Here is a 22,247-nt window from a genome sequence, read left to right as displayed (position 1 = left end):
AAAAAAAAAAAAAAAAAAAAAAAGGTGAGGTAGGAGGGAAAGATAGAGAGAGAGAGAGAAAAACATTCAGGTGGGTGGGATAATATAATAACCCCTCCCCATCACTCTCCTTCTCCTAACCTGCTTTTTTTTTTTTTTTTTTTTTTTTTTTTTTGTAGCATGTAGCACCATCTAACATTATGTTATCTATTTGTTACTTTTTTATTAGACATCTCCTCCATCCCCAGTTGGATGCTAGGAACTCCATGATGCTAGAAACGAGTCCACCTTGTTCTTTATTATTCTCCAGCAACTAGTCAATACTGTTTGAATGAATGCATATACTTGCCATGCAGCTAGAATGACTAGAAAAGCTCATTCACTCTAAATCCCACCATTCCTCTATCCCTTCCAAGAATTAACTTTTCCTTGCTCTGAACTTCCATAACACTTTCAACTTCTAGTATTCCACAATGTTGAGACGCAGTAAGCGAGTGATTATAGGCCAGATGTGGTGGTTCAGGCCTGGAATCCCAGCACTTTGGGAGGCCAAGGAGGGCGGATCACTTGAGACCAGCCTGGCCAACATGGTGAAACCCTGTCTCTACTAAAAATACAAAAATTAGCCAGGCGTGGTGGCGGGCTCCTGTAATCCCAGCTACTCGGGAGTCTGAGGCAGGAGAATCGCTTGAAGCTGGGAGGTGGAGGTTGCAGTGAGCTGAGATTATGCTGCTGCACTCCAGCCTGGGTGACAGAGCGAGACTCCACCTCAAAAAATAGAAACAAAAAAAAAAAAAGAAAGTGATCATGAAGCATTACATGGTGAAAACGCACCGAGATTGGTCTTGAAATATGAGCAGGTTTATAGGAAAGGAAGATTGAAGGAAGCCCAGAAATCACACTCACTGCAGTGCCTAACGCAAATGTAGGGGAATCAGCTTCATTCCCCTTTTCCTCTCTCTCTCTCCCTCTTTCTCTCTCTCATCCATCAGGGATGGTCACTGAAGGACAATCAAATTATGTCTGTTTTACTTCCTGAATTCCTCATAAATCTAACCCCCTTTTTGCTTCCCCAAGTCCCTTGCCCCAGATCAGGCCTTATTCTCTCTCTCTCTCTTTTTTTTTTTTTTTTTTTTTTGAGATGGAGTCTCACTGTGTCTGGAGTTGGTGTAATGGTGCCATCTCAGCTCACTGCAACCTCTGCCTCCTGGGTTCAAGTGATTCTCCTGCCTCAGCCTCCTGAGTAGCTGAGATTACACACATGTGCCACCACACCCAGCTAATTTTTGTATTTTTAGCAGAGATGGGGTTTCACCATGTTGGCCAGGCTGGTTTTGAACCCCTGATTTCGTGATCCACCAACCTCGGCCTCCCAAAGTGCTGGGATTACAGGAGTGAGCCACCGTGCCCGGCCTTCAGGCCTTATTCTGCATGTTTGTACCATTGTTCCAAAGTCTTCATCTCCCTTTCTGAAACCCAAAGCAGACTCTATCCCTCCAGGCTCAGAACTCTTCCTTGGCTCCTCATTGTCCACAGGAGAAACAACTGAGCCTGTCATTCCAGGCTGTCTGTGATCTTGTTCCTGCTGACAACACCTGCCTCATAGTCCACTCCAACCCCAGACTTAAGGCCCAAGTTTCACGTTACTGCTCTAAATAACAAACATTCTGCCAGGTGCAGTGGCTCATGCCTGTAATCTCAGCACTTTGGGAGGCTGAGGTGGGCAGATCACTTGAGGTCAGGAGTTTAAGACCAGCCTGGCCAACATGGTGAAACCCCATCTCTACAAAAACACGAAAAAAATTAGCCAGGTGTGGTGGTGCACACCTGTAATCCCAACTACTCGGGAGGCTGAGGCATGAGAATCGCTTGAACCCAAGAGGTGAAGGTAGCAGTGAGCCAACATTGCACCATTGCACTCCAACCTGGGCAACAGACCAAGAGGCAGATTTCCCCTGCCTCAATAAATAAATAAATAAATAAATAAATACCAGTCTCTATAAGCAGAGTCAGGACCAGGGTCTGATGGGAAAGAAAGAAATATTTCCACTGAGGAAAATATTTTGTTTTCTTTTTTCTTTGTAATAAGTCATTCTTATCATCCCTTTTTCTTTCTGGCCATTTTGCATTAGCCCTGGTTCTCCAAAAATAATGTCTTTTTCCTTTCTCTTTTTCTCCCTCCCTTCCCCCTTTCTATCTCTGCAATCCAACTCTCTTACTCTCTTCCCACCCCCTCAACTTCATCTGCTTTGTAATTCTTAAAGCACAGTAGGCAAGAGTCACCTACATTCCAAGCTGAATAGAACCATCCTGGCTTGAAAGCAACTGGGTTTCAGGACCATGGACAGGTGCACTGGCGTTGACCTCTGTCTCAGCTGCCTGCTTTCTTTCTTTCTTTCTTGTGTGTGTGTGTGTGTGTGTGTGTGTGTGTGTATTCGTTTGTTTTTCCAGGCTGGAGCGCAATGGTGCAATCTCAGCTCACTGCAACCTCCGCTTCCCAGGTTCAAGCGATTCTCCTGTCTCAGTCTCCCAAGTGGCTGGGATTACAGGCGCCTGCCACCACGCCTGGCTAATTCTTGTGTTTTTAGTAGAGACAGGATTTCACCATGTTGACCAGGCTGGTCTCGAACTCCTAACCTCAGGTGACCTGCCTACCTCGGCCTCCTAGTGTTCTGGGATTACAGGCATGAGCCACGGTGCCTGGCCTGTCCTAGCTCCTCTCTAGGGCCTTATCGCATGCTGTGAATTCCATCTCCAAACCAGGCTCCTTTCTTTCTGGACTTGAAAATTTCCCCCTGACTCTTTCGGCATCAACTTAGCTGTCACCTTTTCTTGGAAGCCCTCCCTGGTCTCTCTCACCCTCCCCACAGCACCCTACTATGTCAGGTTAATACATCATCCCTTTTCTCAGAATACCCAGGACTGTCACTCATCCATTCTGCCCTCACTCATTCTGGAAATAGTTCAGTTTGCACTTCATACAAACAACACTTCTAGGCTCTAAGATACAAACAAGAACATGTTTGAAAAGGTCTCAGCCCGCTGGGCCGCAGTGGCTCATGCCTGTAATCCCAGAACTTTGGGAGGCTGAGGTGGGTGGATCACTTGAGGTCAGGAATTCGAGACCAGCCTGGCCAACAAAGCGACACCCCGTCTCTACTAAATATACAAAAATTAGCCAGGCGTGGCGGCGGGCTCCTGTAATCCCAGCTACACGGGAGGCTAAGGCAGGAGATCGCGCCACTGTACTCCAGCCTGGGTAAAAAAGCGAGACTCTGTCTCAAAAAAAAGAAAAGAAAAGAAAAGAAAAGAATAGAAAAGAAAGGAAAGCAAAGGTCTCAGCATCCCCCTCACTCTTCTTTTTTCTGAGACAGAGTCTTGCTCTGTAGACCAAACTAGAGTGCAGCAGCATGATTTCCGCTCACTGCAGCCTTCATCTTCCAGGTTCAAGTGATTCTCCTGCCTCAGCCTCCCAAGTAGCTGGGACTTCAGGGGCCCACCACCACGCCCAGCCAATTTTTGTATTTTTAGTAGAGATAGGGTTTCATCATGTTGGCCAGGCTGGTCTCGAACTCCTGACCTCAAGTGATCCACCCACCTTGGCCTCCCAAAGTGCTGGGATTACAGGCGTGAGCCACCATGCCTGGCCTGTCTCAGCCCTTTTGAAGATTACATTCTGGTACAAAAAGACAGAAAACAAATATCACAACAGTAGCAATAAATGCTATGTAAAAATATAAAACAAAGCATGTGATAGTACAGCAGGGGTAAGGGAATACTAGGTACTGTTGTCAGAGAAAGCAACTCTGAAGAGAAAAAAGTTTGAGGCTTCTGAGAATCAGGGTCGGATGGAGTTGGAGGTGGGGAAGGGACTTCCAAGCAGGGAAGAATAATGAGTGTACCAAGTCCTGAGGTGAGGCTGTGATTTGCATTTTCAAGGAGAAGAATGAGGCCAGTGTGGCTGAACTTATAAGCAATGCGGAGAGTGCTAGTGGCTGAGGAGATGAGGTCAGAGATCTGAGCGGTAGCCAAATCATAGAAGACCTTGGAGGCCAGACTGAGGCATTTGGGTGTATTCTAAGTGCGATGGGAATCTATTGAAGGAATTTAAGAAAAAGTGTGAAAAGCTTTGACTGACAGGTAGTCAAGAGCTGTTCTGTGAGTGAGTGCATCTGAGTTATACATGAGGATTTAATTGTGTCTTCTGTGCCAAGGACAGGGCCTGGTATACAGGATATCTGAAGACTGAATGAATTAACATATGCACAGATCATGTTTAATGATCAGGGGCTAATGTGGGACATGCATGCGCATGCCTCTTATGACCTGGAAAAAAATCAATGCCTGTCTAGCTTCCTCCCACTTCTCCCACCAACCACATCCAGTCAGTCATCTGATTCTATTGATTCTTCCATCAATATCCCTCTCTCACATGGCCATCCAATTGCCTTTTCCTCACATCTCCAGCCCCAGCACAGACCTTGTCTGCTATGGCCTGGGCCACTAAACAAGCCTCCTCAGTTTGTACATTTCCAGTCTCTTTCCCTCTAGTCCATCTCCAGCACAGGTCCCTGTGAGACATTTAATGCCCAGCTGTGACCCTATCCCTCCTGCCCTAGTCCTTCCACTGGTTTCTCTAGAATTGAATGCCAGCTCCACCAATGACCAGAGCTGGGGCAACTGCACCAATGACCAGACGCGGGCAACTCCACCAATGACCAGACCTGGGGCAGCTCCACCAATGACCAGCCTGGGGCAACTCCACCAATGACCAAACTCGGGCAACTGCACCAATGATCAGACTCGGGCAACTGCACCAATGACCAGCCTGGGGCAACTCCACCAATGACCAGACCTGGGGCAACTCCACCAATGACCAGACCTGGGGCAGCTCCACCAATGACCAGGCCTGGGGCAGCTCCACCAATGACCAGACTCGGGCAACTCCACCAATGACCAGACTCGGGCAACTCCACCAATGACCAGACTCGGGCAACTGCACCAATGACCAGGCCTGGGGCAACTCCACCAATGAACAGACTCGGGCAGCTCCACCAATGACCAGCCCAGGGCAGCTCCACCAATGACCAGCCCGGGGCAGCTCCACCAATGACCAGCCTGGGGCAACTCCACCAATGACCAGACCGGGGGCAACTCCACTAATGACCAGACCTCAGACAACTCCACCAATGACCATCCTGGGACAACCCCACCAATGACCAGACCTCAGACAACTCCACCAATGACCAGACCTCGGACAACTCCACCAATGATCAGACTAGGGCAACTCCACCAATGACCAGACTGGGGGAAACTGCACCAATGACCAGACTCAGGCAACTCCACCAATGACCAGCCTGGAGCAACTCCACCAATGACCAGACCTGGGGCAACTTCACCAATGACCAGGCCTGAGGACAACTCCACCAATGACCAGGCCTGAGGACAACTCCACCAATGACCAGGCCTGAGGACAACTCCACCAATGACCAGGCCTGAGGCAATCCCTGTCTCTCTCTCTCTGAGCCCTGGTTTCCTCATTGGGAACAGGAGGCAGTCACACCAGGCTATTCCATTCCAAGTCCCAAGGCATTGGTACTATTTCTGTCCTTAACCTCTCATTTTAAATCTCCTCCTTTTTTATGCTTTTAACCTTAGTGGGGCAGCATAATGCCATGGTGAGGAGCCTGGGTTGGAATCTTGCTTCCCTTATGGAACAACGTAACCGCTGCATGTTTCTGTTTTCCCAATGGTAAAATGGGGATGTTAATGGCACCTGCCTTACAGGGTGGATAAAAATAAATACCTTAATATGTATAAAGCCCCTAGAACTGTCTGGACCCCCCAAAAAGTTGGTTGTTGTGAGCTGAAATTTGGCCAGAAGGGAAAAAAATTTAAAAATAAAAATAAGGGCAAGGTGCGGTGGCTCACGCCTGCAGTTCCAGCACTTTGGGAGGCCGAGGGCGACCTGAGGTCAGGAGTTCGAGACTATCCTGGCTAACACAGTGAAACCCCGTCTCTACTAAAAACACAAAAAATTAGCTGGGTGTGGTGGCACATGCCTGTAATCCCAGCCACTCGGGAGGCTGAGGCAGGAGAATCGCTTGAACCTGGGATGCAGAGGTTGCAATGAGCTGAGATTGCACCATTGCACTCCAACCTGGGCGACAAGAGCAAAACTCCATCTCAAAAAAATAAAAAATAAAAAAGTAAAATAAAAATTAAAAAGTTAGGCCAGGCACGGTGGCTCACGCCTGTAATCCCAGCACTTTGGGAGGCTGAGGTGGCGGATTACAAGGTCAGGAGATCGAGACCATCCTGGCTAACATGGTGAAATCCCGTCTCTACTAAAAAATACAAAAAACTAGCCCAGCGAGGTGGCGGGCGCCTGTAGTCCCAGCTACTTGGGAGGCTGAGGCAGGAGAATGGCGTAAACCCAGGAGCGGAGCTTGCAGTGAGCTGAGATCGGGCCACTGCACTCCAGCCTGGGCGACAGAGCGAGACTCCGTCTCAAAAAAAAAAAAAAAAAAAAAATTAAAAAGTTGGTTGTTACTACTAGTACTATTACCACTATCACCACCACCACCACCACCGCTAGTACTACCACTATTATTACTATGTTTATTTATTTACTTAAAACAACAAGTGTTGAGCACTTATTGTTACAGTCAGGCGCTGGGTCAGATGCTTTACACTCATGATCTAAATCGGGGGTTGGCAAATGACGACCTGGCCCACTGTCTGCTTTTGTATGGTTTGTGGGCTAAGCATGATTTTTACCTATTATTCTTCTTTTGATTTAAAAAAACAAAAATTTAAATAAATTAAATTTAAAAATTTGACTTAAAAAATCAAAAGAAGAAGAATATTTCATGCACATGAAAATTACATTGAACTCAAATTTCAGAGTCCACGAGTAGTCACTGGAACCTAGCCACTCCCATTTGCTTAACCTGGCAGCTTTTGCACTACAGTGGCCAAGTTGCCTCCCAGCAGAGTTGAATAGTTGCATTGGAGAACCTATGGCTCACGTAGCCTAAAATATTTGCTATCTGGCCCTAAGCAGAAAAAGCTTGCCAACCACTTACCAAGGTTTGTCCCCTCAATAACTCCACAAAAGAAGGCTTTGGTTCAAACCGTGAGTAAGTGGTAGAGGCAAGATTTGAACCCAGTTCTTTCTAGGTTCACAACATGTGGCCTTCAGCCACTACAGCCCACAAGCTTGGCAGCACATGCCTGGATACCTTAGGGTGGAGTGCATAGGTCATAGCCTGTGAAATGAATGCTAGGAAGGAATTCAGGCAGTGGGATTCAATCTCTTCCAGATTACTCTACTGTTACCCTAGAGACGTGACTTCCAGCCTGCCTGCACCACTGATCCTCAGCGTGACCTTGGGCAGTCAGTTCCTGGTGCAGTGGGTGGTATAAGCATGGATTTAGGAATCAGAATACCCTAGATTTCAATCCCAGTTCTGCCACTGACGAGCTATGTCGCCTCTTCAAGCCCCTGTTTCCGTTCCTGTGAACCGCAAACAATGGGACTTTCCTTATAATGATTTTGACGGGTTGAATAAAAATCCCCATGCTATCTACTCTTGCCCCACTTTTTCTCTCTAGGCCACTATTTTTCCATTTGAAAAATGATGAGACCTTTCCGCTCTGACACTCTAGGATCGTGATATTCTCCACGTCTTATTTTAGCTCAGTGTCTGGCTCCACACGCTGTGATTCAAGTTTGCACGGAGGTTGCACCCTGCCTTCCCTGGGAAAGGTCTCTTCAGGTTAGGTTGAAGGCATGGGGGAGGTTAAACCCAGAGGAGGCTGGGTGAGGAGCAGAGACTGGAGGAGGGGATACTGGATCAGGCACTTTGGATCTCAGTTGCTTAGTTGGAGAATCCCTTTTCAACTATTTGCACAGCCACTGAAAAGAGGGAGCTGAGTGCTGGCCCCAGGGGACAGAATGGAGACAGGATATGCGGTGGGGTTTGTTCATAAACCATCAACTGAATTACAAGGATCTGATTTGAGTTTAACTAAATTATGTTGAATTCATTTGAATTGAACTGAAGAATTGAGCCAGAATGAATTGGGGTTAGCTGGGTTGGATGGATGGAGTTAAATGTACTCGAGCTGAGTTGATTTGGGCTGATTTTAGCTGAATTGGACTGGACTCAGCTGAAATCTGGAGGAGATTAACACTCAAGAAAAAGGTTTTAGGCCAGGCATGGTGGCTCATGCCTGTAATTCCAGCACTTTGGGAGGCTAAGGCAGGAGGATCACTTGAGGCCTGGAGTTCAAGACCAGCCTGAGCAACATGGCAAAACCCCGTCTCTCCTAAAAATACAAAAATTAGCTGGGCGTGGTGGCGCACACCTGTAATCCCAGCTATTTAGGAAGCTGAGACAGGAGAATCGCTTGAACCTGGGAGGCGGAGGTTGCAATGGACCGAGATCACGCCACTGGGCTCCAGCCTGGGCAACAGAGGGAGACTCCGTCTCAAATAAAAAAGAAAGAAAGAAAGAAAGGCCAGTCACAGTGGCTCACGCCTGTAATCCCAACACTTTGGGAGGCCGAGGCGGGCAGATCATCTGCAGTCGGGAGTTCGAGACAGCCTGACCAACATGAAGAAACCCCGTCTCTACTAAAAAAAATAGAAAATTAGCCGGGTGTGGTGGTGCATGCCTGTAATCCCAGCTACTTGGGAGGCTGAGGCAGGAGAATTGCTTGAACCCAGGAGGCAGAGGTGAGCCGAGATCATGCCACTGCACTCCAGCCTGGGCAACAAGAGCGAAACTCCGTCTCAAAAAAAAAAAGAAAGAAAGAAAAAAGAAAAAAGGCTTTACTAGAACTCTGGACACTCAAGTCCTCTGGAAATAGTTTATGTTGGTATCTTGGGCAACTCTCTGCAATTCTGGGCATTGGAACCCCCATTTTATCAAGTGAGTGCTAATAATAACTCCTAGGTAGTGATGTTAGGAGATGGGTGTGATTTCACATATGCAAAAGAGGCTTGTGCCTCAAAAGAAGAAAAAATAATAACCGTAAACAAATATTGAACTCTAGCTAATCACATGTATGATGATGTAAGTAGGGTGAAGTGTACTGATGCTTGAAACTTACTCTGAAATGCATCTAGACAGTAAGGTAGATTGATGGATGGTTGGACATATAGACAGATGGACAGACGCAAGATCATGCAAGTCTAGTGATCTGTTAATGTTTGACTCTAAGTGGTGGCTACATGGGTGTTCGCTATAAAATTCTTTGGACTTTTCCATTTATTTGAAAAAATTTAGAACAAAATATTGCACAGAAAATAAGGAGTCCTTTAAACTGTTAATTGCAGTTTATCAGCAGTGGTTAAAAATACAGCCTCCGGAGGCGAATTGCGTGAGTTTCACTCCCAGCTCTGCCTCTCACTAGTTGTATGGCCCTGAGCAAATGACTTCATCCCTCTGAGTGTCTGTTTCCATATCTGTAAAATGGGCTATTAATAGGATTTACCTCACAAGGTTGTTGTGAGTATCAGAACAGAGCCTGGTACCTAATTAGCACCCAGTTAGCCCTCGCTATAATGTGGTCCTCTAAAGGACGCTTTGCAATGGGCACTGCTATTTCCATTGCACATAGAAGGAAAGTGGTGCTCAGAGAGGGTCTGCAACTCCTCCCAGGCCACACAGCAAAGAAGTGGCTAAGTGGAAAAGGAACCACAGGTCCCTGGAACTGGAAATGGTCCCCCAGCCCACAAGTCCTTAGGCTCACCCGATAGTATGAAGAAGATGCCAGAGACGAAAGCCAGAATGGTCCTCTGCGGGCGGATGTGGCCGATGTTGCTGATGACGAAGGCCGTGAACACGAGAAAGAGGCTGACCATGGGGAAGGGGGTGGCCGTGCGCACTGTCTCTGGGGAGGGGATGGGGAGAGACAGGGGTGAGGAGGGAATCTCCAGTGGGTCACTTCCCCATTCCTTGACCTCTGCTGTCGCCACCTCTGCATTTTTGTTTGGCTCCTCCCTTTCCCCACTGACTCCTCCCCTTCCCCGATATTTCCTCCGTAGACACAAGCCTGCCACGCCCCCTCACATAGGCCACACCTCCTTGGGCTTAACTCCGCCCCCTTTCTGATTAACTGCTCCTCACCAACCGGACCTCACCCTTTCAACCTTGCGTTTTCTCCTTACCTAACCACTCTGCCTTGCCTTCTTTCTTTCTTTTCTTTCTTTCTTCCTGTTTTTTTTTTTTTTTAGACAGAGTCTCACTCTGTCGTCCAGACTGGAGTACAGTGGCGAAATCTCGGCTCACTGCAAGCTCCATCTCCCAGATTCAAGCAATTCTTCTGCCTCAGCCTCCTGAGTAGCTGGGACTACAGGCGCGTGCCACCACACCCAGCTAATTTTTGTATTTTTAGTAGAGACAAGGTTTCACCATGTTGGCCAGGCTGGTCTCGAACTCCTGAACTCAGGTGATCCACCCGCCTCAACCTCCCAAAGTGCTAGGATTACAGGTGTGAACCACCACGCCTGACCCACTCTGCCTTCTTTCCAGCCTCCCCTCCTTCCCTTGGACCCCACCATTTCCCTAGTCCTGCCCCCTCCCAAGATTCCAGGACTTGACTGTAATCTTGCTCTCTTGTGCCTTGGCACCCCCACATCCCCTCACTCAAAATATTCTCCGTGTTTTCCGTCACCAAGTTGATCTCTGGTTCAAGAAAATATTCTGAGGCCACACAGCGACCTTTCTCCCGACCTGGGGGGAAGAGAAACAGACGGGCCTGGATGAGAGGCTCCTAAGCTCTAGAGAGGCTGTGGGGGTGGGGGTGGGGGCAGGATGGATAGAGGGGAGACCTCAGGTTGGGGGTGCAAGGCCTAGCCCAAGGGTTACAAGCTGTACTACTCCAGGGGTGTTGGGAAAGGGGATGGGTGGATGTCTGTCTGGGATTCCTCTTTCTTTTCTCTTCTTTTTTTTTTTTGAAATGGAGTCTCGCTCTGTTGCCCAGGCTGGAGTGCAGTGGCACAATCTTGGCTCACCACAACCTCTGCCTCCTGGGTTCAAGTGATTCTCCTGCCTCAGCCTCCTGAGTAGCTGGGACTACAGGCACATGCCAATATGCCCAGCTAATTTTTGTATTTTTAGTAGAGACGGGGTTTCACTATGTTGGCCAGACTAGTCTCAAACTCCTGACCTTGTGATCTGCCCGTCCTGGCCCCCCAAAGTGCTGGGATTACAGGCGTGAGTCACTGCGTCTGGCCTGGGACTCCTCTTTCTGGCTGCCCTAGAGATTCCTGATTGGAGGAGGACAAGGCTGGAATTCTAGGTCCTAAACAACGAAACATCTGTAGATCAGAACTCATGGTCCCTAAAGGGGACGAGGTCTGGGGAGCCAGGATTCTTACAATGAATGGGTCTTTGTGGTCCCTGGGAGGTATATTTTTTTTGTTTGTTTCTTTTTTTGTTTTTTGTTTTTTTTAGAGACAGGGTTTTGCTCTGTCACCCAGGCTAGAGTGCAGCAGCACTATCATAGCTCACTGCAGCCTCGAACTCCTGGACATAAGCAATCCTCCCGCCTCAGCCTCCTGAATAACTGGAACTACAGGTGCACGCCACCAGTCAGAGCTAGGCAGAGTGAGATGGAGTCTCACTCTGTCACCTAGGCTGGAGTGCAGTGGCAGGGGCGTGATCTCGGCTCACTGCAACCTCCACCTCCCGGATTCAAGCGATTCTCCTGCCTCAGCCTCCCAAGTAACTGCCATTACAGAGGTGCGCCACCACGTACAGCTAATTTTTGTATTTTTAGTAGAGATGGGGTTTCACCATGTTGGCCAGGCTGGTCTCAAACTCCTGAGCTCAAGGGACATTCCTGCCTTGGCCTCCCAAAGTGCTGGGATTACAGGCGTGAGCCACCGCGCCCGTCCCATGCATTTTTTTTTTTTTTTTAAATCTTGCCCATTCAGCACTGAAATTGTGCAGTGGACAAGTTCTAAACCTAGACTACAAACTTTAAGGAAGGACTCCATAATTCCTTAGGGGTTAGGGACCTGGAGCACTGGGGCTCCTAGATCCAGGAATAAAGGGCTAGTCATTGGGACTCCACGTAGAAATTTGAACTTCCGGGAGAGAATCAGGATCCATTTCTGGATTTCTGGAACCCAATGGATGGGACTATGGCTGAGACTCCCAGACCTCAGGCAAGGCAGAAACTGTTGAGTGGAAGACAGGTGAGGGCTGTACCTGCAAAGAAGCAGACTCTCCAGAGGCCGGCGTGCAGGGCCATCTTGACCTCGGTGGTCTGGTTCTGCGGTAGCACTGTGCCCTCTTCCATGTACAGCCAGTAGTCAGTGCTGACCGCGATACCCACCAGGAGCAGGCCACACGCACCAAACACGCTGCTCAACAGGGTCAGGGCGCGGCTGCTGCAGTGACTCATCCTCAGAGGCAGGGGGCGCCCTGCGGGGCCTGTGAGAGGGAAGCTGCAGTGCAGAGCTCCATGGGACCGACCAGAGTGCTTGACCCCATGCAGCAACGCGGGATGCTGGGTCCTAGCCAGAGACACCGACTCCCAAATGGAACTCTCTCAGATCTGACCTCCGTGGCCTGACCCATGACCCCAACCCTAGACTCTGACCAGAGACACCAACTGTTGAGCCTCAACCTCAGGACTGAGCTCCCCAAACCTGCTGCCTGTGCTCTGGCTCCAGATCCAGATCCCAACCCCAGAATTAGATTTCTGATCCTAACTTTCAGCCCAGGCCCAGAGATTGAATCTTGGCTCCAACCATGTTTGGACTTGGGTCCCAAATATTGTGACTCTGAGCAGAAATTCTAATTTGAGATTCTGAACCCCAGAACCAGGTCTCCCTGCCTAAACCTAACCTCACCTGCTGACCTGAGACCCTAACTTAGAAATCAGTTGCCACCAGAGTCCCTAACCTTGAGTGTGGGTCAGCGAGTCAGAAACTATTAGGCCAATCAATGATTTCACCTCTAGGACCTGGCATCCCACAGCCCTGTCTCTGTGCGCCGATCGAAGCCCCCAGTTGTGAACATCAGACTCCAACAAGAATCAATAACCTGAACTCTGAGCCAGGACTTAGATCCCAGAGCACAGGGCATTGGGCTTGAACCCTGGATGCTCTACAACTTGAGCTGGCCAGAAACTCTAACCCAGGCCACCTAGTCTTAACTCCCTGCCCTAATCTGATACCCTGATACATTTTCTTGCACCCTGTCTCTGAACTGCACCCAGAAATCCCCAAAGTGGGTCACTAACCAAGGATCTCTGACCCCATACCGGGGCTTCACATCCTTGACCTCTGCCCTAAGACTTTGAGCAGAGGCTCCCACTTAAGTTTAGCCTCTTGGATTTGTATCTTGAGCCTAACACCCAATTCTAACACCAAGAACTTGACTCATGACCTTCTAACTCTGATCCTGTGCCTTGACCTCATTTGATACCCCAATCTGAGATGACATCTCACAACCCAGATCCTAGCGCCAGAACAGTAATTCCAACCTCCCACATCTAGGCAGGCCCCTGGACCTGGAATGCTGGAACATCTTCACAGGCTGCTGAGTCCCAGAACATTGGAACCCAGAGACATAGAACCAGAATCTCGATTAGAGATTCCAGAATGTCAAAATCAGGAGATGGGGCTGGGTGAGGTGGCTCACACCTGTAATTCCAGCACTTTGGGAGGCTGAGGTGGGTGGATCACTTGAGGTCAGGAGTTCGAGACCAGCCTGGCCAACATGGTGAAACCTTGTCTTTACTAAAAATGCAAAAATTAGCTGGGCACAGTGGCTCACATCTATACTATAATTCCAGCTACTTGGGAGGCTGAGGCAGGAGAATAGCTTGAACCCAGGAGGCGAGGTTGCAGTGAGCCGAGATCGCGCCACTGCACTTCAGCCTGGGTGACAGAGTGAAAGTCCATCTCAAAAGAAAGAAAAAAAAATCATGAATGAGCTGGGAACCCACCACCACCACCACCACCACCACCACCAATCCAGCATCCTAATCAGAGCACCCCAGTCAAACATCGGACTCTCATCCTTCCAACTAGGATTCAGTGCCCTGAACTCTAAAATCCCAAGCAGGAGTCCCAAAACCGCCTCCCCTAACACTTCCCACCAGAGGTTCTGGACCTCGGTTTCCCATGCTGGGACTTCCAATCACAGATCCTCTTCAACATCCAGCATGGAGCCCCGATTTCATAACACTAGACTCCAAACAGGAGATTCCCCAGTTCATATCGGTGGCCTCCCCAATTCCACTTAGGAACCTAGAGATTCCAAGGAGGGAGCTCCTCAACCCAGAGCTCAAGGACTTGCAATTCCTTACCCACGATTCTCCCCGACCCCTGCAAGAGTTTTCCCCAAGCCACACAATCCCATGATTTGGGGGTCTCTACTTGGGACCCTCAGCCTGTATCAACCAGAGACAGCTACATGCCTGAATACCCGGGATATTTTTAACTCTGAAGGTTGAGTCCCCTAAACACTCTCCCCAACAAAGTAATCAAGACATAAAACTCCACTTTCCCTAACCAGAATTCTTCTAGCCTTGCAATTCTGCTCCACCTGAATAAAGACTCTGGAGTCTGAGACAACCTTCTCTCCTCCCCGCTCCACCCCGCACTCCCAGCCTCCAGATCCCCCCTCCTTCCCCCCCAGCCTCTTGGAGGTCTCCGAGATCCAGAGTCTGGGAAGGCTCTGGCCAGCTTTTCCTCCCATCCCCCGCCCGGCGGCTCAGGGGCTTGACCGCGAGCTGCCAGGTCCTCTCGCAGCCCTGTGGGCCCGGAAACGGGCACCATTACCCCGGCCACCCTGGTTGCCTCCATCCCAGGTAGCCGATCTCAGCTTCCCCCTTTCGCCCCTCTGACTCCCAGCTGGGACCTCGTCTCTCCTTCACATTCTTGCACCCCGTTTTAAAACCCAATCTTGCTCCAATCAATTCCTCCTCACTCTCACTGGCCCGCCCAGATCTCCTTATTCCTCCAGCCTTTCCTCCTTTGGGACCCTCCTTCCAGGCCTGGAGCCTCCTCTTCTCCCTCTTTCTCCCACCCTTTAGCGGATTCAGGCATTTGAATCTCTGGGGTCCCATTCTGCAAGTCCTAAGCCCAAACTCCATCTCCCTTCCATCTCTCGGGAGACCGTAACTCCGCCTTTCTGGGGACCCCTTCCCAGACCCACACCCTGCTCTGGCCGGCCTGGGTCCTCCGCCCTCGCCCCGTACCGCCTTCCTCAAGGACCCGGCCTCTGCCCTCCCCAGCCCACGGTCGCTGCGACTCGGACATGAAGCGTGCAGTTTCCCACTCCGGGACCCTCGGACCCCGTCCTCCGGGATCGCCAGGCCCAGGTGTCCCTGCATCCCCCATAGCCGCCCGAATTCGGGCGTCCCGACTGCCAGGATCCCACCACCCCTGGAGCCCCTCGGGTCCTTTGTCGCCCCAAACCCGGCTCGCAGACACCTCGAGGGGCGCCCCTTCTTCCTCCCAGGACCCTCCTCTAGCGCTCACCTCGCTCAGGGCTGGGCGGACGCTCCGGGCCGCGGGCCCCGCAGCCGCATGACCGGCCCCGCGGCTTCCCCCGGCCGCCGCCGCCGCCACCGGGGTCGCCGGTGCCCGCGCCCCCCGCCCCCGCCCCGGAGCCCGGCGTCCCGGCCCCCTCCCGGCCTCCCACCCCCCACCCCCCGCGCCCGCGGCCTCACTCGGCGGACGGAGCCGGGAGCAGGAACCGGCGGCCGCTCATTGGCTACTGCGGAGGAGGGGAGGGGCGGGGAGGGAAGGGGGGAAGGATGCAGCGAGGGAGGGAGATGGGCCTTGAGGATGGGGGAGGCAGAGAGGGAGAGAGAATAGAAACAGAGGCAGAGAGCCCGAGAGGGGCAGAGGCACAAAGAGAGACAGGGCAGAGAGAGAAAGTCACGCCGAGACCTTGAGGCCGAGAAGTCCAGGGACTCAGGTCTGGAGACTGAAGGAGACACAGAGACAGAGAGAGACAAGGAGGGAGAGAGACAGAGTTTAGGACCACCCCTCACCACCTAGGCGCAGAGATTCTGAGGCCCGGGAAGTGGAGAGGTCAGAGACCAGAAAGAGACAGAAAGAGACAGGGGGACGCCCAGAGGCCTGGGGCTGAGAGATGCTGAGACCCAGAGACCTTGAGCTTGGAGAAGAGACAGAGGCGGAGAGAGAGAGACAGAGAGAGAGAGAGAGAGACTCTGAGAAGGAGAGACAGCAGGGACAATCCTGGGGGTCCCCTGACGAGGACTGGGGCTCTAGCCAGGCCTGGGGCGGAGCCTGGGGTCTGGACGACTGCAGGAAGCGGGAGGGGGCGTCCCGGGCCGGGGTCCCTACAGCAGCGGGCGGGCGCAGAGCGGAGTCGGGTCCTGCAGCCGCCGCGGAGCCGGGAGCCGGGCCAGCCCACCCCCCCCCCCCCGCCGTGATGTCAGCGGGGCCACTCTTAAAGGGGCAGGCCGCCCGCCGAGGGTCGGAGCGGGGGCTGCGGCCTGCGGGCACGGGATGGGGGTGTCGCGGCGGTGATGGGGGAGAGAGGGGAAGCCCCAGCATCCAGCTGGACCGGGGCATAGAAACCCAGGAGCCTGCAGGGAAGAAGAAGTGCCCGGGTCCGCAAGGAAGCCTGCGAAGCTTTGGGGCTCAGTCCCCTCCAAACACACAGACAAGGCACTCCGCTCCGCTGGTCTGGCCCTGTCCGGAGACTACATTTCCCATCAGCCCTGGCAGCGAGGAGCCACACTTGGGGGAAGGGTCTGCCGCGGGGCCTGCTGGGAAATGTAGTGCATCTGCACCGTCCCCAGCACTCCCCAGACTTGCAAGTGGGTCAAGGGAAAGAGGCCCAGAAGGCGCGTCTGGCTGCCGTGTGCCTCCGTCACCGATCCCTAGGCTCACGGGTTCTGGCCGGTTTTGGTTGCTCTGACGAGGGGGTCTCTTCCTCTGATCGGGTCTCTAGGTCTCTCAAGAGGAGGCGAGACTGTGATCTCCCCTCTTGGGAAGGACTTCTCCCCAGTGTCTGAGCCTGGGTGTGCATGTGAGCTTGCGTGGCTGCTGTGGTGAACACGGACGAGCTGGGTCTCTGCGCCGGGGTCGCCACCTGGCACTCCCAGTGATCTCCGTGCCCCTCTCTCACTGTGCACTGTCGACGTTGGTGCCCTCTGTGATATTTTCTCTTCCTGTCTGTCCGGGTCTCCTGCCTGTGTGTGTGCGCTTTTCTCTGCTTGCTCCCTTGCTGTGGGTGTCTCCCCTCTCACTTTGTAGGTCTCCATGCTTTCCGTCTCTGTTTGTTTCTATGGACAGTCACTGTCCCGCCTCCACACCCCCTTCATTCTCCAAGCTTACAAGAAAATATCCAAACACTTCAGCATCAGCATCCCAAATTTATTCTCCAGCAGCTGTGGCAGGGTGGGAGAGGCTAAGGGAAGAGGAGGGGAGGAGGAGAGTCCCAGAGAGTGGCAGGCACTGGGGAGGGTTGGGGTGGGTCCGAGCCAGACAGGAGCCATGCACGGCAGGCAGGCTGCGGGGAGCAGTGATGGCTTCGGGATGGGGAAGTCTAGAACAAAAGCTGATTGGGAGCCGCTGGGGGAAGAATCCTCCATATATCCCAGAAATCCCCAGAGCACAGCAGCGGGACGTACTGGAGGAGGGGGGCATGCCTCCCACTCATCTAGAACTGGAGTGGAGGCGGTGGGGGGCGGGCCTCGGAGGCTGAGGGTTGTTCTGGAACCTGAGTCTGGAACAGCCAACCCCGTGAGGCTATTTCCCCAGGGGCGGGGTCTGGGGGGAGGCATAGAACTACCAAGATGGAGTCTCGAACCCCATGGAGTTGGGGATGGTTAGTGGTGTGGTGGTGCCTCCGGACCCGATTGGGGCAGAGTCCAGAATGCTAAGGTCGGGGAGAATATCGGGCTCCGCTCAAGTCTTGAACGCGGGACGGCTGTAGAGGCTGTATGGAGTTTAGAAGGCCAGGAACGCTCGGGAGGGGCGTCTCGAACCCGCGGGGGCAGAGCCGGAATGCTGGGGTGCAGGATCTAGAATGGGGCAGGAGGTGTTGAAGTGGGGGGTGAAGTGGGGGCTGCCGCCAGCACGGCGGAGGGGGCGTTGGAGACACCTAGTGGCGGCGGGTGAGATTACATGACGGGCACAGGCACTGGGCTGGTGGGGCTGCGGGCATCCGGATGCACGAAGTCGGGGTTCACGTAGGTAAAGCCCTGGAAATCGGCCTGGTCGATGCTGGCCAGGACTAGGCGGTCTGGAGGGGTCAGCGCTGGCGCCGCCCGCGTGAAGAACTTGTCAAAGTTCTCGCCGCTGCGGCCACACTGTGGGAGACGTGGGGGAGGGAAAGTTAAGCAGCTCCGAGGGTTCCTCGGGTGCCCCTCTGTGTACCCCGGTCTCATCTCCTGTCTCGTGCAGAATCTCTATGCATGCTTCACGGTCTCTGCACCTCCTTTTGTAGGGGGCGGGAGGGCTCTGCAGAGGGAGCCCCACCCCCACATACAGGTATATTGAGACCCACGGGAACCCCACCCCATTAGGGACCAAGTTTTTGTTGCCTGGAGGGTGACTGACCGGGCGGGGTCTGAAAGGAGGTGGGATCTCCAATCGTTCCAGCCGTTCCCAGTCAATCCAGCGGAAAAAGCCATGTGCACGGATGGTAGGTTCCCCATCAGGCCCTGAGCCCAGGCGCTTCCCTGGGTGCTTGGTCAGGAACTGTGGGAAACACAGAGAGAGACAGATAGACAGATAGACAGATAGACAGACAGACAGACAGACAGAGTCCCGGACAGGAAGACCCAGAGAACGAGGAAGAAATAGACAGAGACAAGCAGATGGAGGAACCGAGAGACACAGGCATGAGACCCAGAGAGATAAGAACAGCCAGGGGAAACAGGCAGAGGGAGGGAAGAAGGGAAAAGAAAGGGGAGAGAAAGAGAGAGAGGCAGAGAGAGAGAAGAAGACGACGAACAAGACAAAGAGAGACAGAGAGATAGATGCAGAGAGAGACAAGAGAGAAGAGAGGAAGAGGGACAGAGAGAGAGAGGAAGAGAGAGATAGAGAAGGCAAGAGCGAGAGAGAGCGAGACAGAGAGAGAGAGAGAGGGAAAGAGGAAGAGGGAGGATACATGACAATAGGAGTAGACGAAATTCATACCCAGAGACCCAGGGACACAGAAACAGAACAAATCAGGGTGTGAGGTTGTGAGGGGCAGAGAACCCAAGAAAGAGGAAAGATATGGGAAGGATCCCAGAGGGAGAGGGAAAGGAAGAGAATGAAGGAGATGGCAAAGGGGAGAGGGAAAGGGGGTAGGGGGAGAGAGGGAAGAGGAGAGGGAAGAGGAGAGAGAGGGGTAGGGGGAGGGAGGGAAGGGGAAGAGTGAAGGAGAGAGGGAAGTGGGTAGGGGGAGGGAGGGAAGGGGAGAGGAGACAAGGGGAGGAGGAAAGGAATGGGGAAAAGAGGTTGCAGACTCAGAGAAAGGGGGAAATAGAAATTCAGAGGGTGGTACAGAGACCCCAGGTGAGAAGACAGAAACCCAGAGAAGGGAGGAGACAGAGGAGACCCAGGGGACAGAGATTCAGAGAGAGAGAAGGATAGAGACCCAGGAAACACACACCCAGAGGGAGGAATAAAGACCAAATATGGGGACAGAGACCCAGAGAAAGGGGAGCACAGAAAGCCAGCAGGAGAGGACGGTGAGATGCAGTGAGTGTATGAGAGCAGACACAGGAGGGAACAGAGACGGGGGTGGGGTGGGGGGGTTGGACAAAGGCCCAAAAGTGTAGATGGAGATACAGAAGGAGACAAAGAGAAAAGGAAGAAACACAGAGAGCCCCATCGTATGCAGATGGAGGGGAGGTATGAGGCAGAAACCAGAGAGACCGTCAGGGAGATACAGAGAGAGCAGCTAGACGCAGAAGGTGCTGACATGGGCTGAAAATCTGCTATGGGCCAGATGCTTTCTTCTGTGTCAACTCCATAATCCCTGAAGAGAGTTAAGCTCACAAAGTTTTGGTGAGTCACCCAAGATCCCACAGGAAGAAAAGCTGCAGAAGCTGGGTTTACCTGACCCAGCCAGTTCCGGAAAGACAGACCCTGGACTTTCAGCACTTCCTGCAAGCAGGGAGCTGGGGAGTGGGTGTCACAGACAAGGATGGGACAGAGGCCATCTCCAGGCCTGGTGGCAAGAGGGCCAGAAACCACTGTTCTAACAAAAACCTGTGTATTATATCAACTTTTCCAACAGATGGAAATAAAGCAACTTCAGGAATGAGAGCCTTTTTCTAATAGGCACAGAGAGAGCAATGGGGTGTGTGGATTGTGAGCCTGGAGAAGCTGGGAGTCAGGGGGCTCTCACCCCCTTGCAGATGGCCACGGCTTCCCGGGAAAGCGACTTGGGGTAGGTGACAGTTTGTTCCATGATGGCCTGAAACAGCTCCTCTTCGTCCTCCCCATCGAAGGGAGGCTATGAAAGTGGAGGGGATAGAGAGTCAGAGACTTGCCCAACTGCCTTTCCCCAAACCTTCCACACCCTCCTCACCCCACCGTGAACATACCTGACCCATCACACCCCCACATATACACCCGACCACACCCTCAGGAAAGACCGAACCAAACCACCAAAGCTTGATTTCTCTCCTTCTCGGGTTCTCTCATTTCCTATCTCAGATGCCTCAGCTCTGTGCATCTCTGTACTATTCTGCCTCTTTTTATCTGCTATGTAAATCGGCAGGGTGTTAATTACACAACATGTCCGTTAAATAGAAGAGAGGAAAAACTGCAGGAAACACTCTAAAAGCATTCTCCTGGTTGGATGAGTGGTTCACAGTCTTCTGAGGTTACAAAAAAATGATACCAGGCATTATTTTTTTTCTTTCCTTTTCTTTTCTTTTTTTTTTTTTTTTTTAAGTAGAGACTAGGTTTCACCATATTGGCTAGGCTGGTCTCAAACTCCTGACCTCAAGTGATCTGCCCACTTCAGCCTCCCAAAGAGCTGGGATTACAGGTGTGAGCCACCATGCCCGGTCAAATGTTTTTTATCTTCTAACTAAAATTTAGCATTCCCTTCAGTTATGAATGCAGGCAGCAGCAGTGCTTGTGGCTTCATTATCAATAGAAATCACAGGTATTTTCTCATCACATGAGAGTTGCAGATATTTCAAATTATTAGCCATTGCTACTTCAAAATTACTGTGAGAGCTCCTTTATACTTTATTACCATTAGAACCTACTACTTAATGAATTAATAAGAAATTGCACATATGTCCATATTCCAATTTAAAATATTTAGAGAACTGTATACATTTAATTTAGTTGGTTGTTAGATTCAATTAAATTTTAAAAGTTTTGGTGACTATCTTTCAAAATAATTGATTTCTTTTTGTTTGTTTGTTTGTTCTTTTGAGATGGGGTCTTGCTCTGTCACCTGGGCTGGAACACAGTGGCATACTCATAGTTTAATGTAACCTCGAATTCTTGGGGTCAAGTGACCCTTCTGCCTCAGCCTCCGCAGTAACTGGGACTATAGGTGCCCACTACCATAGCCAGCTAAGAAGATGATCAAGAGGGTGGCACCCAATCTTTTTTAGCTTTAGTACACTCAGCAGTCCAGGAATCCAATCAAGCTGATTTAGAATGTATGTAATTGTCTAAGCTCACACAGCCAGTAAGTGGCAAAGTGAGGATTTGAACGTTGGTTTTCTGTGTATGTATTATTCTATTTTGTGCACTGAAAAACATTCTTCTGAGAAGGGATCCATAGGCTTAACCAGACTGCTACTTTAGCATCTAGGGAGAAAGAATCCATGGTACAAACAAAACAAAACAAAAAACCTGGTCTACAGTAAGACAACACTTCAGAACCATGGACAGCGCTATTCGGGCACAACCTTCCAGGCTCCTTTCTAACCCGCTCCTCCTGAGATCCAGGTGCCCCACTCTGCCTCTTTTAGCCAAGCCAGCTTCTCCCCACCTTCCCTTACCTGTCCTGCCAACATCTCATACAGCAGAACTCCAAAGGACCACCAATCGACAGACTTCCCATAGGGCTGGTAGGCAATGATCTGGGGGAGGTGGAAGGCAGGTGATCACGATGCATTCTTTTAAGAAGCCTAGGACCCCTCTGGCCTCAACCCCTGGGAGCGCTACCCACTTTAAGTGCTTTCAGCACAAGCTCTTCCCACTCAATATTTATTTCGTCGGATGATTTTTTTTTTTTTTTTTTTTTTTTTTTTTATGTATTTTTCCTCTTTTGCCCGCCCGGTTGCGG

The 22,247-nt window shown here is 51.3% G+C and overlaps 2 protein-coding genes across 3 annotated transcripts in view; both read right to left on the bottom strand.

Annotated features, from left to right (window-relative positions):
• The window catches only part of CACNG7 (calcium voltage-gated channel auxiliary subunit gamma 7), a 29,512-nt gene extending 13,975 nt beyond the window's left edge, over positions 1–15,537 (bottom strand). The window contains exons 1-4 of one of the 2 annotated variants that reach the window (XM_025368542.1): positions 15,494–15,537; positions 12,207–12,445; positions 10,638–10,724; positions 9,742–9,882 (exon numbers count right to left, since the gene is read on the bottom strand). In XM_025368542.1, coding sequence (XP_025224327.1) covers positions 9,742–9,882; positions 10,638–10,724; positions 12,207–12,402 — 424 coding nt within the window. In that variant the 5' untranslated portion in view covers positions 12,403–12,445; positions 15,494–15,537. Of the gene's footprint in view, positions 1–9,741; positions 9,883–10,637; positions 10,725–12,206; positions 12,492–15,493 lie in introns of those variants that run through there. The other variant, XM_025368541.1, reaches the window with a different exon arrangement.
• A 1,812-nt stretch (positions 15,538–17,349) lies between these two features.
• PRKCG (protein kinase C gamma) overlaps positions 17,350–22,247 on the bottom strand; it is a 26,110-nt gene continuing 21,212 nt past the window's right edge. Inside the window, exons 15-19 of the mRNA XM_025368705.1 lie at positions 21,961–22,041; positions 20,337–20,444; positions 18,554–18,694; positions 18,119–18,303; positions 17,350–18,015 (exon numbers count right to left, since the gene is read on the bottom strand). Of these exons, the coding sequence (XP_025224490.1) occupies positions 17,871–18,015; positions 18,119–18,303; positions 18,554–18,694; positions 20,337–20,444; positions 21,961–22,041 (660 nt within the window). The 3' untranslated portion in view covers positions 17,350–17,870. The remainder of the gene's footprint in view (positions 18,016–18,118; positions 18,304–18,553; positions 18,695–20,336; positions 20,445–21,960; positions 22,042–22,247) is intronic.

The sequence above is a fragment of the Theropithecus gelada genome, chromosome 19 (genome assembly GCF_003255815.1).
Source record: "Theropithecus gelada isolate Dixy chromosome 19, Tgel_1.0, whole genome shotgun sequence".
In the NCBI taxonomy this organism is placed as follows: domain Eukaryota; kingdom Metazoa; phylum Chordata; class Mammalia; order Primates; family Cercopithecidae; genus Theropithecus; species Theropithecus gelada.
The sequence above is the reverse complement of the archived record's forward strand: the minus strand, read 5'-3'. Positions and strand labels throughout refer to the sequence as shown.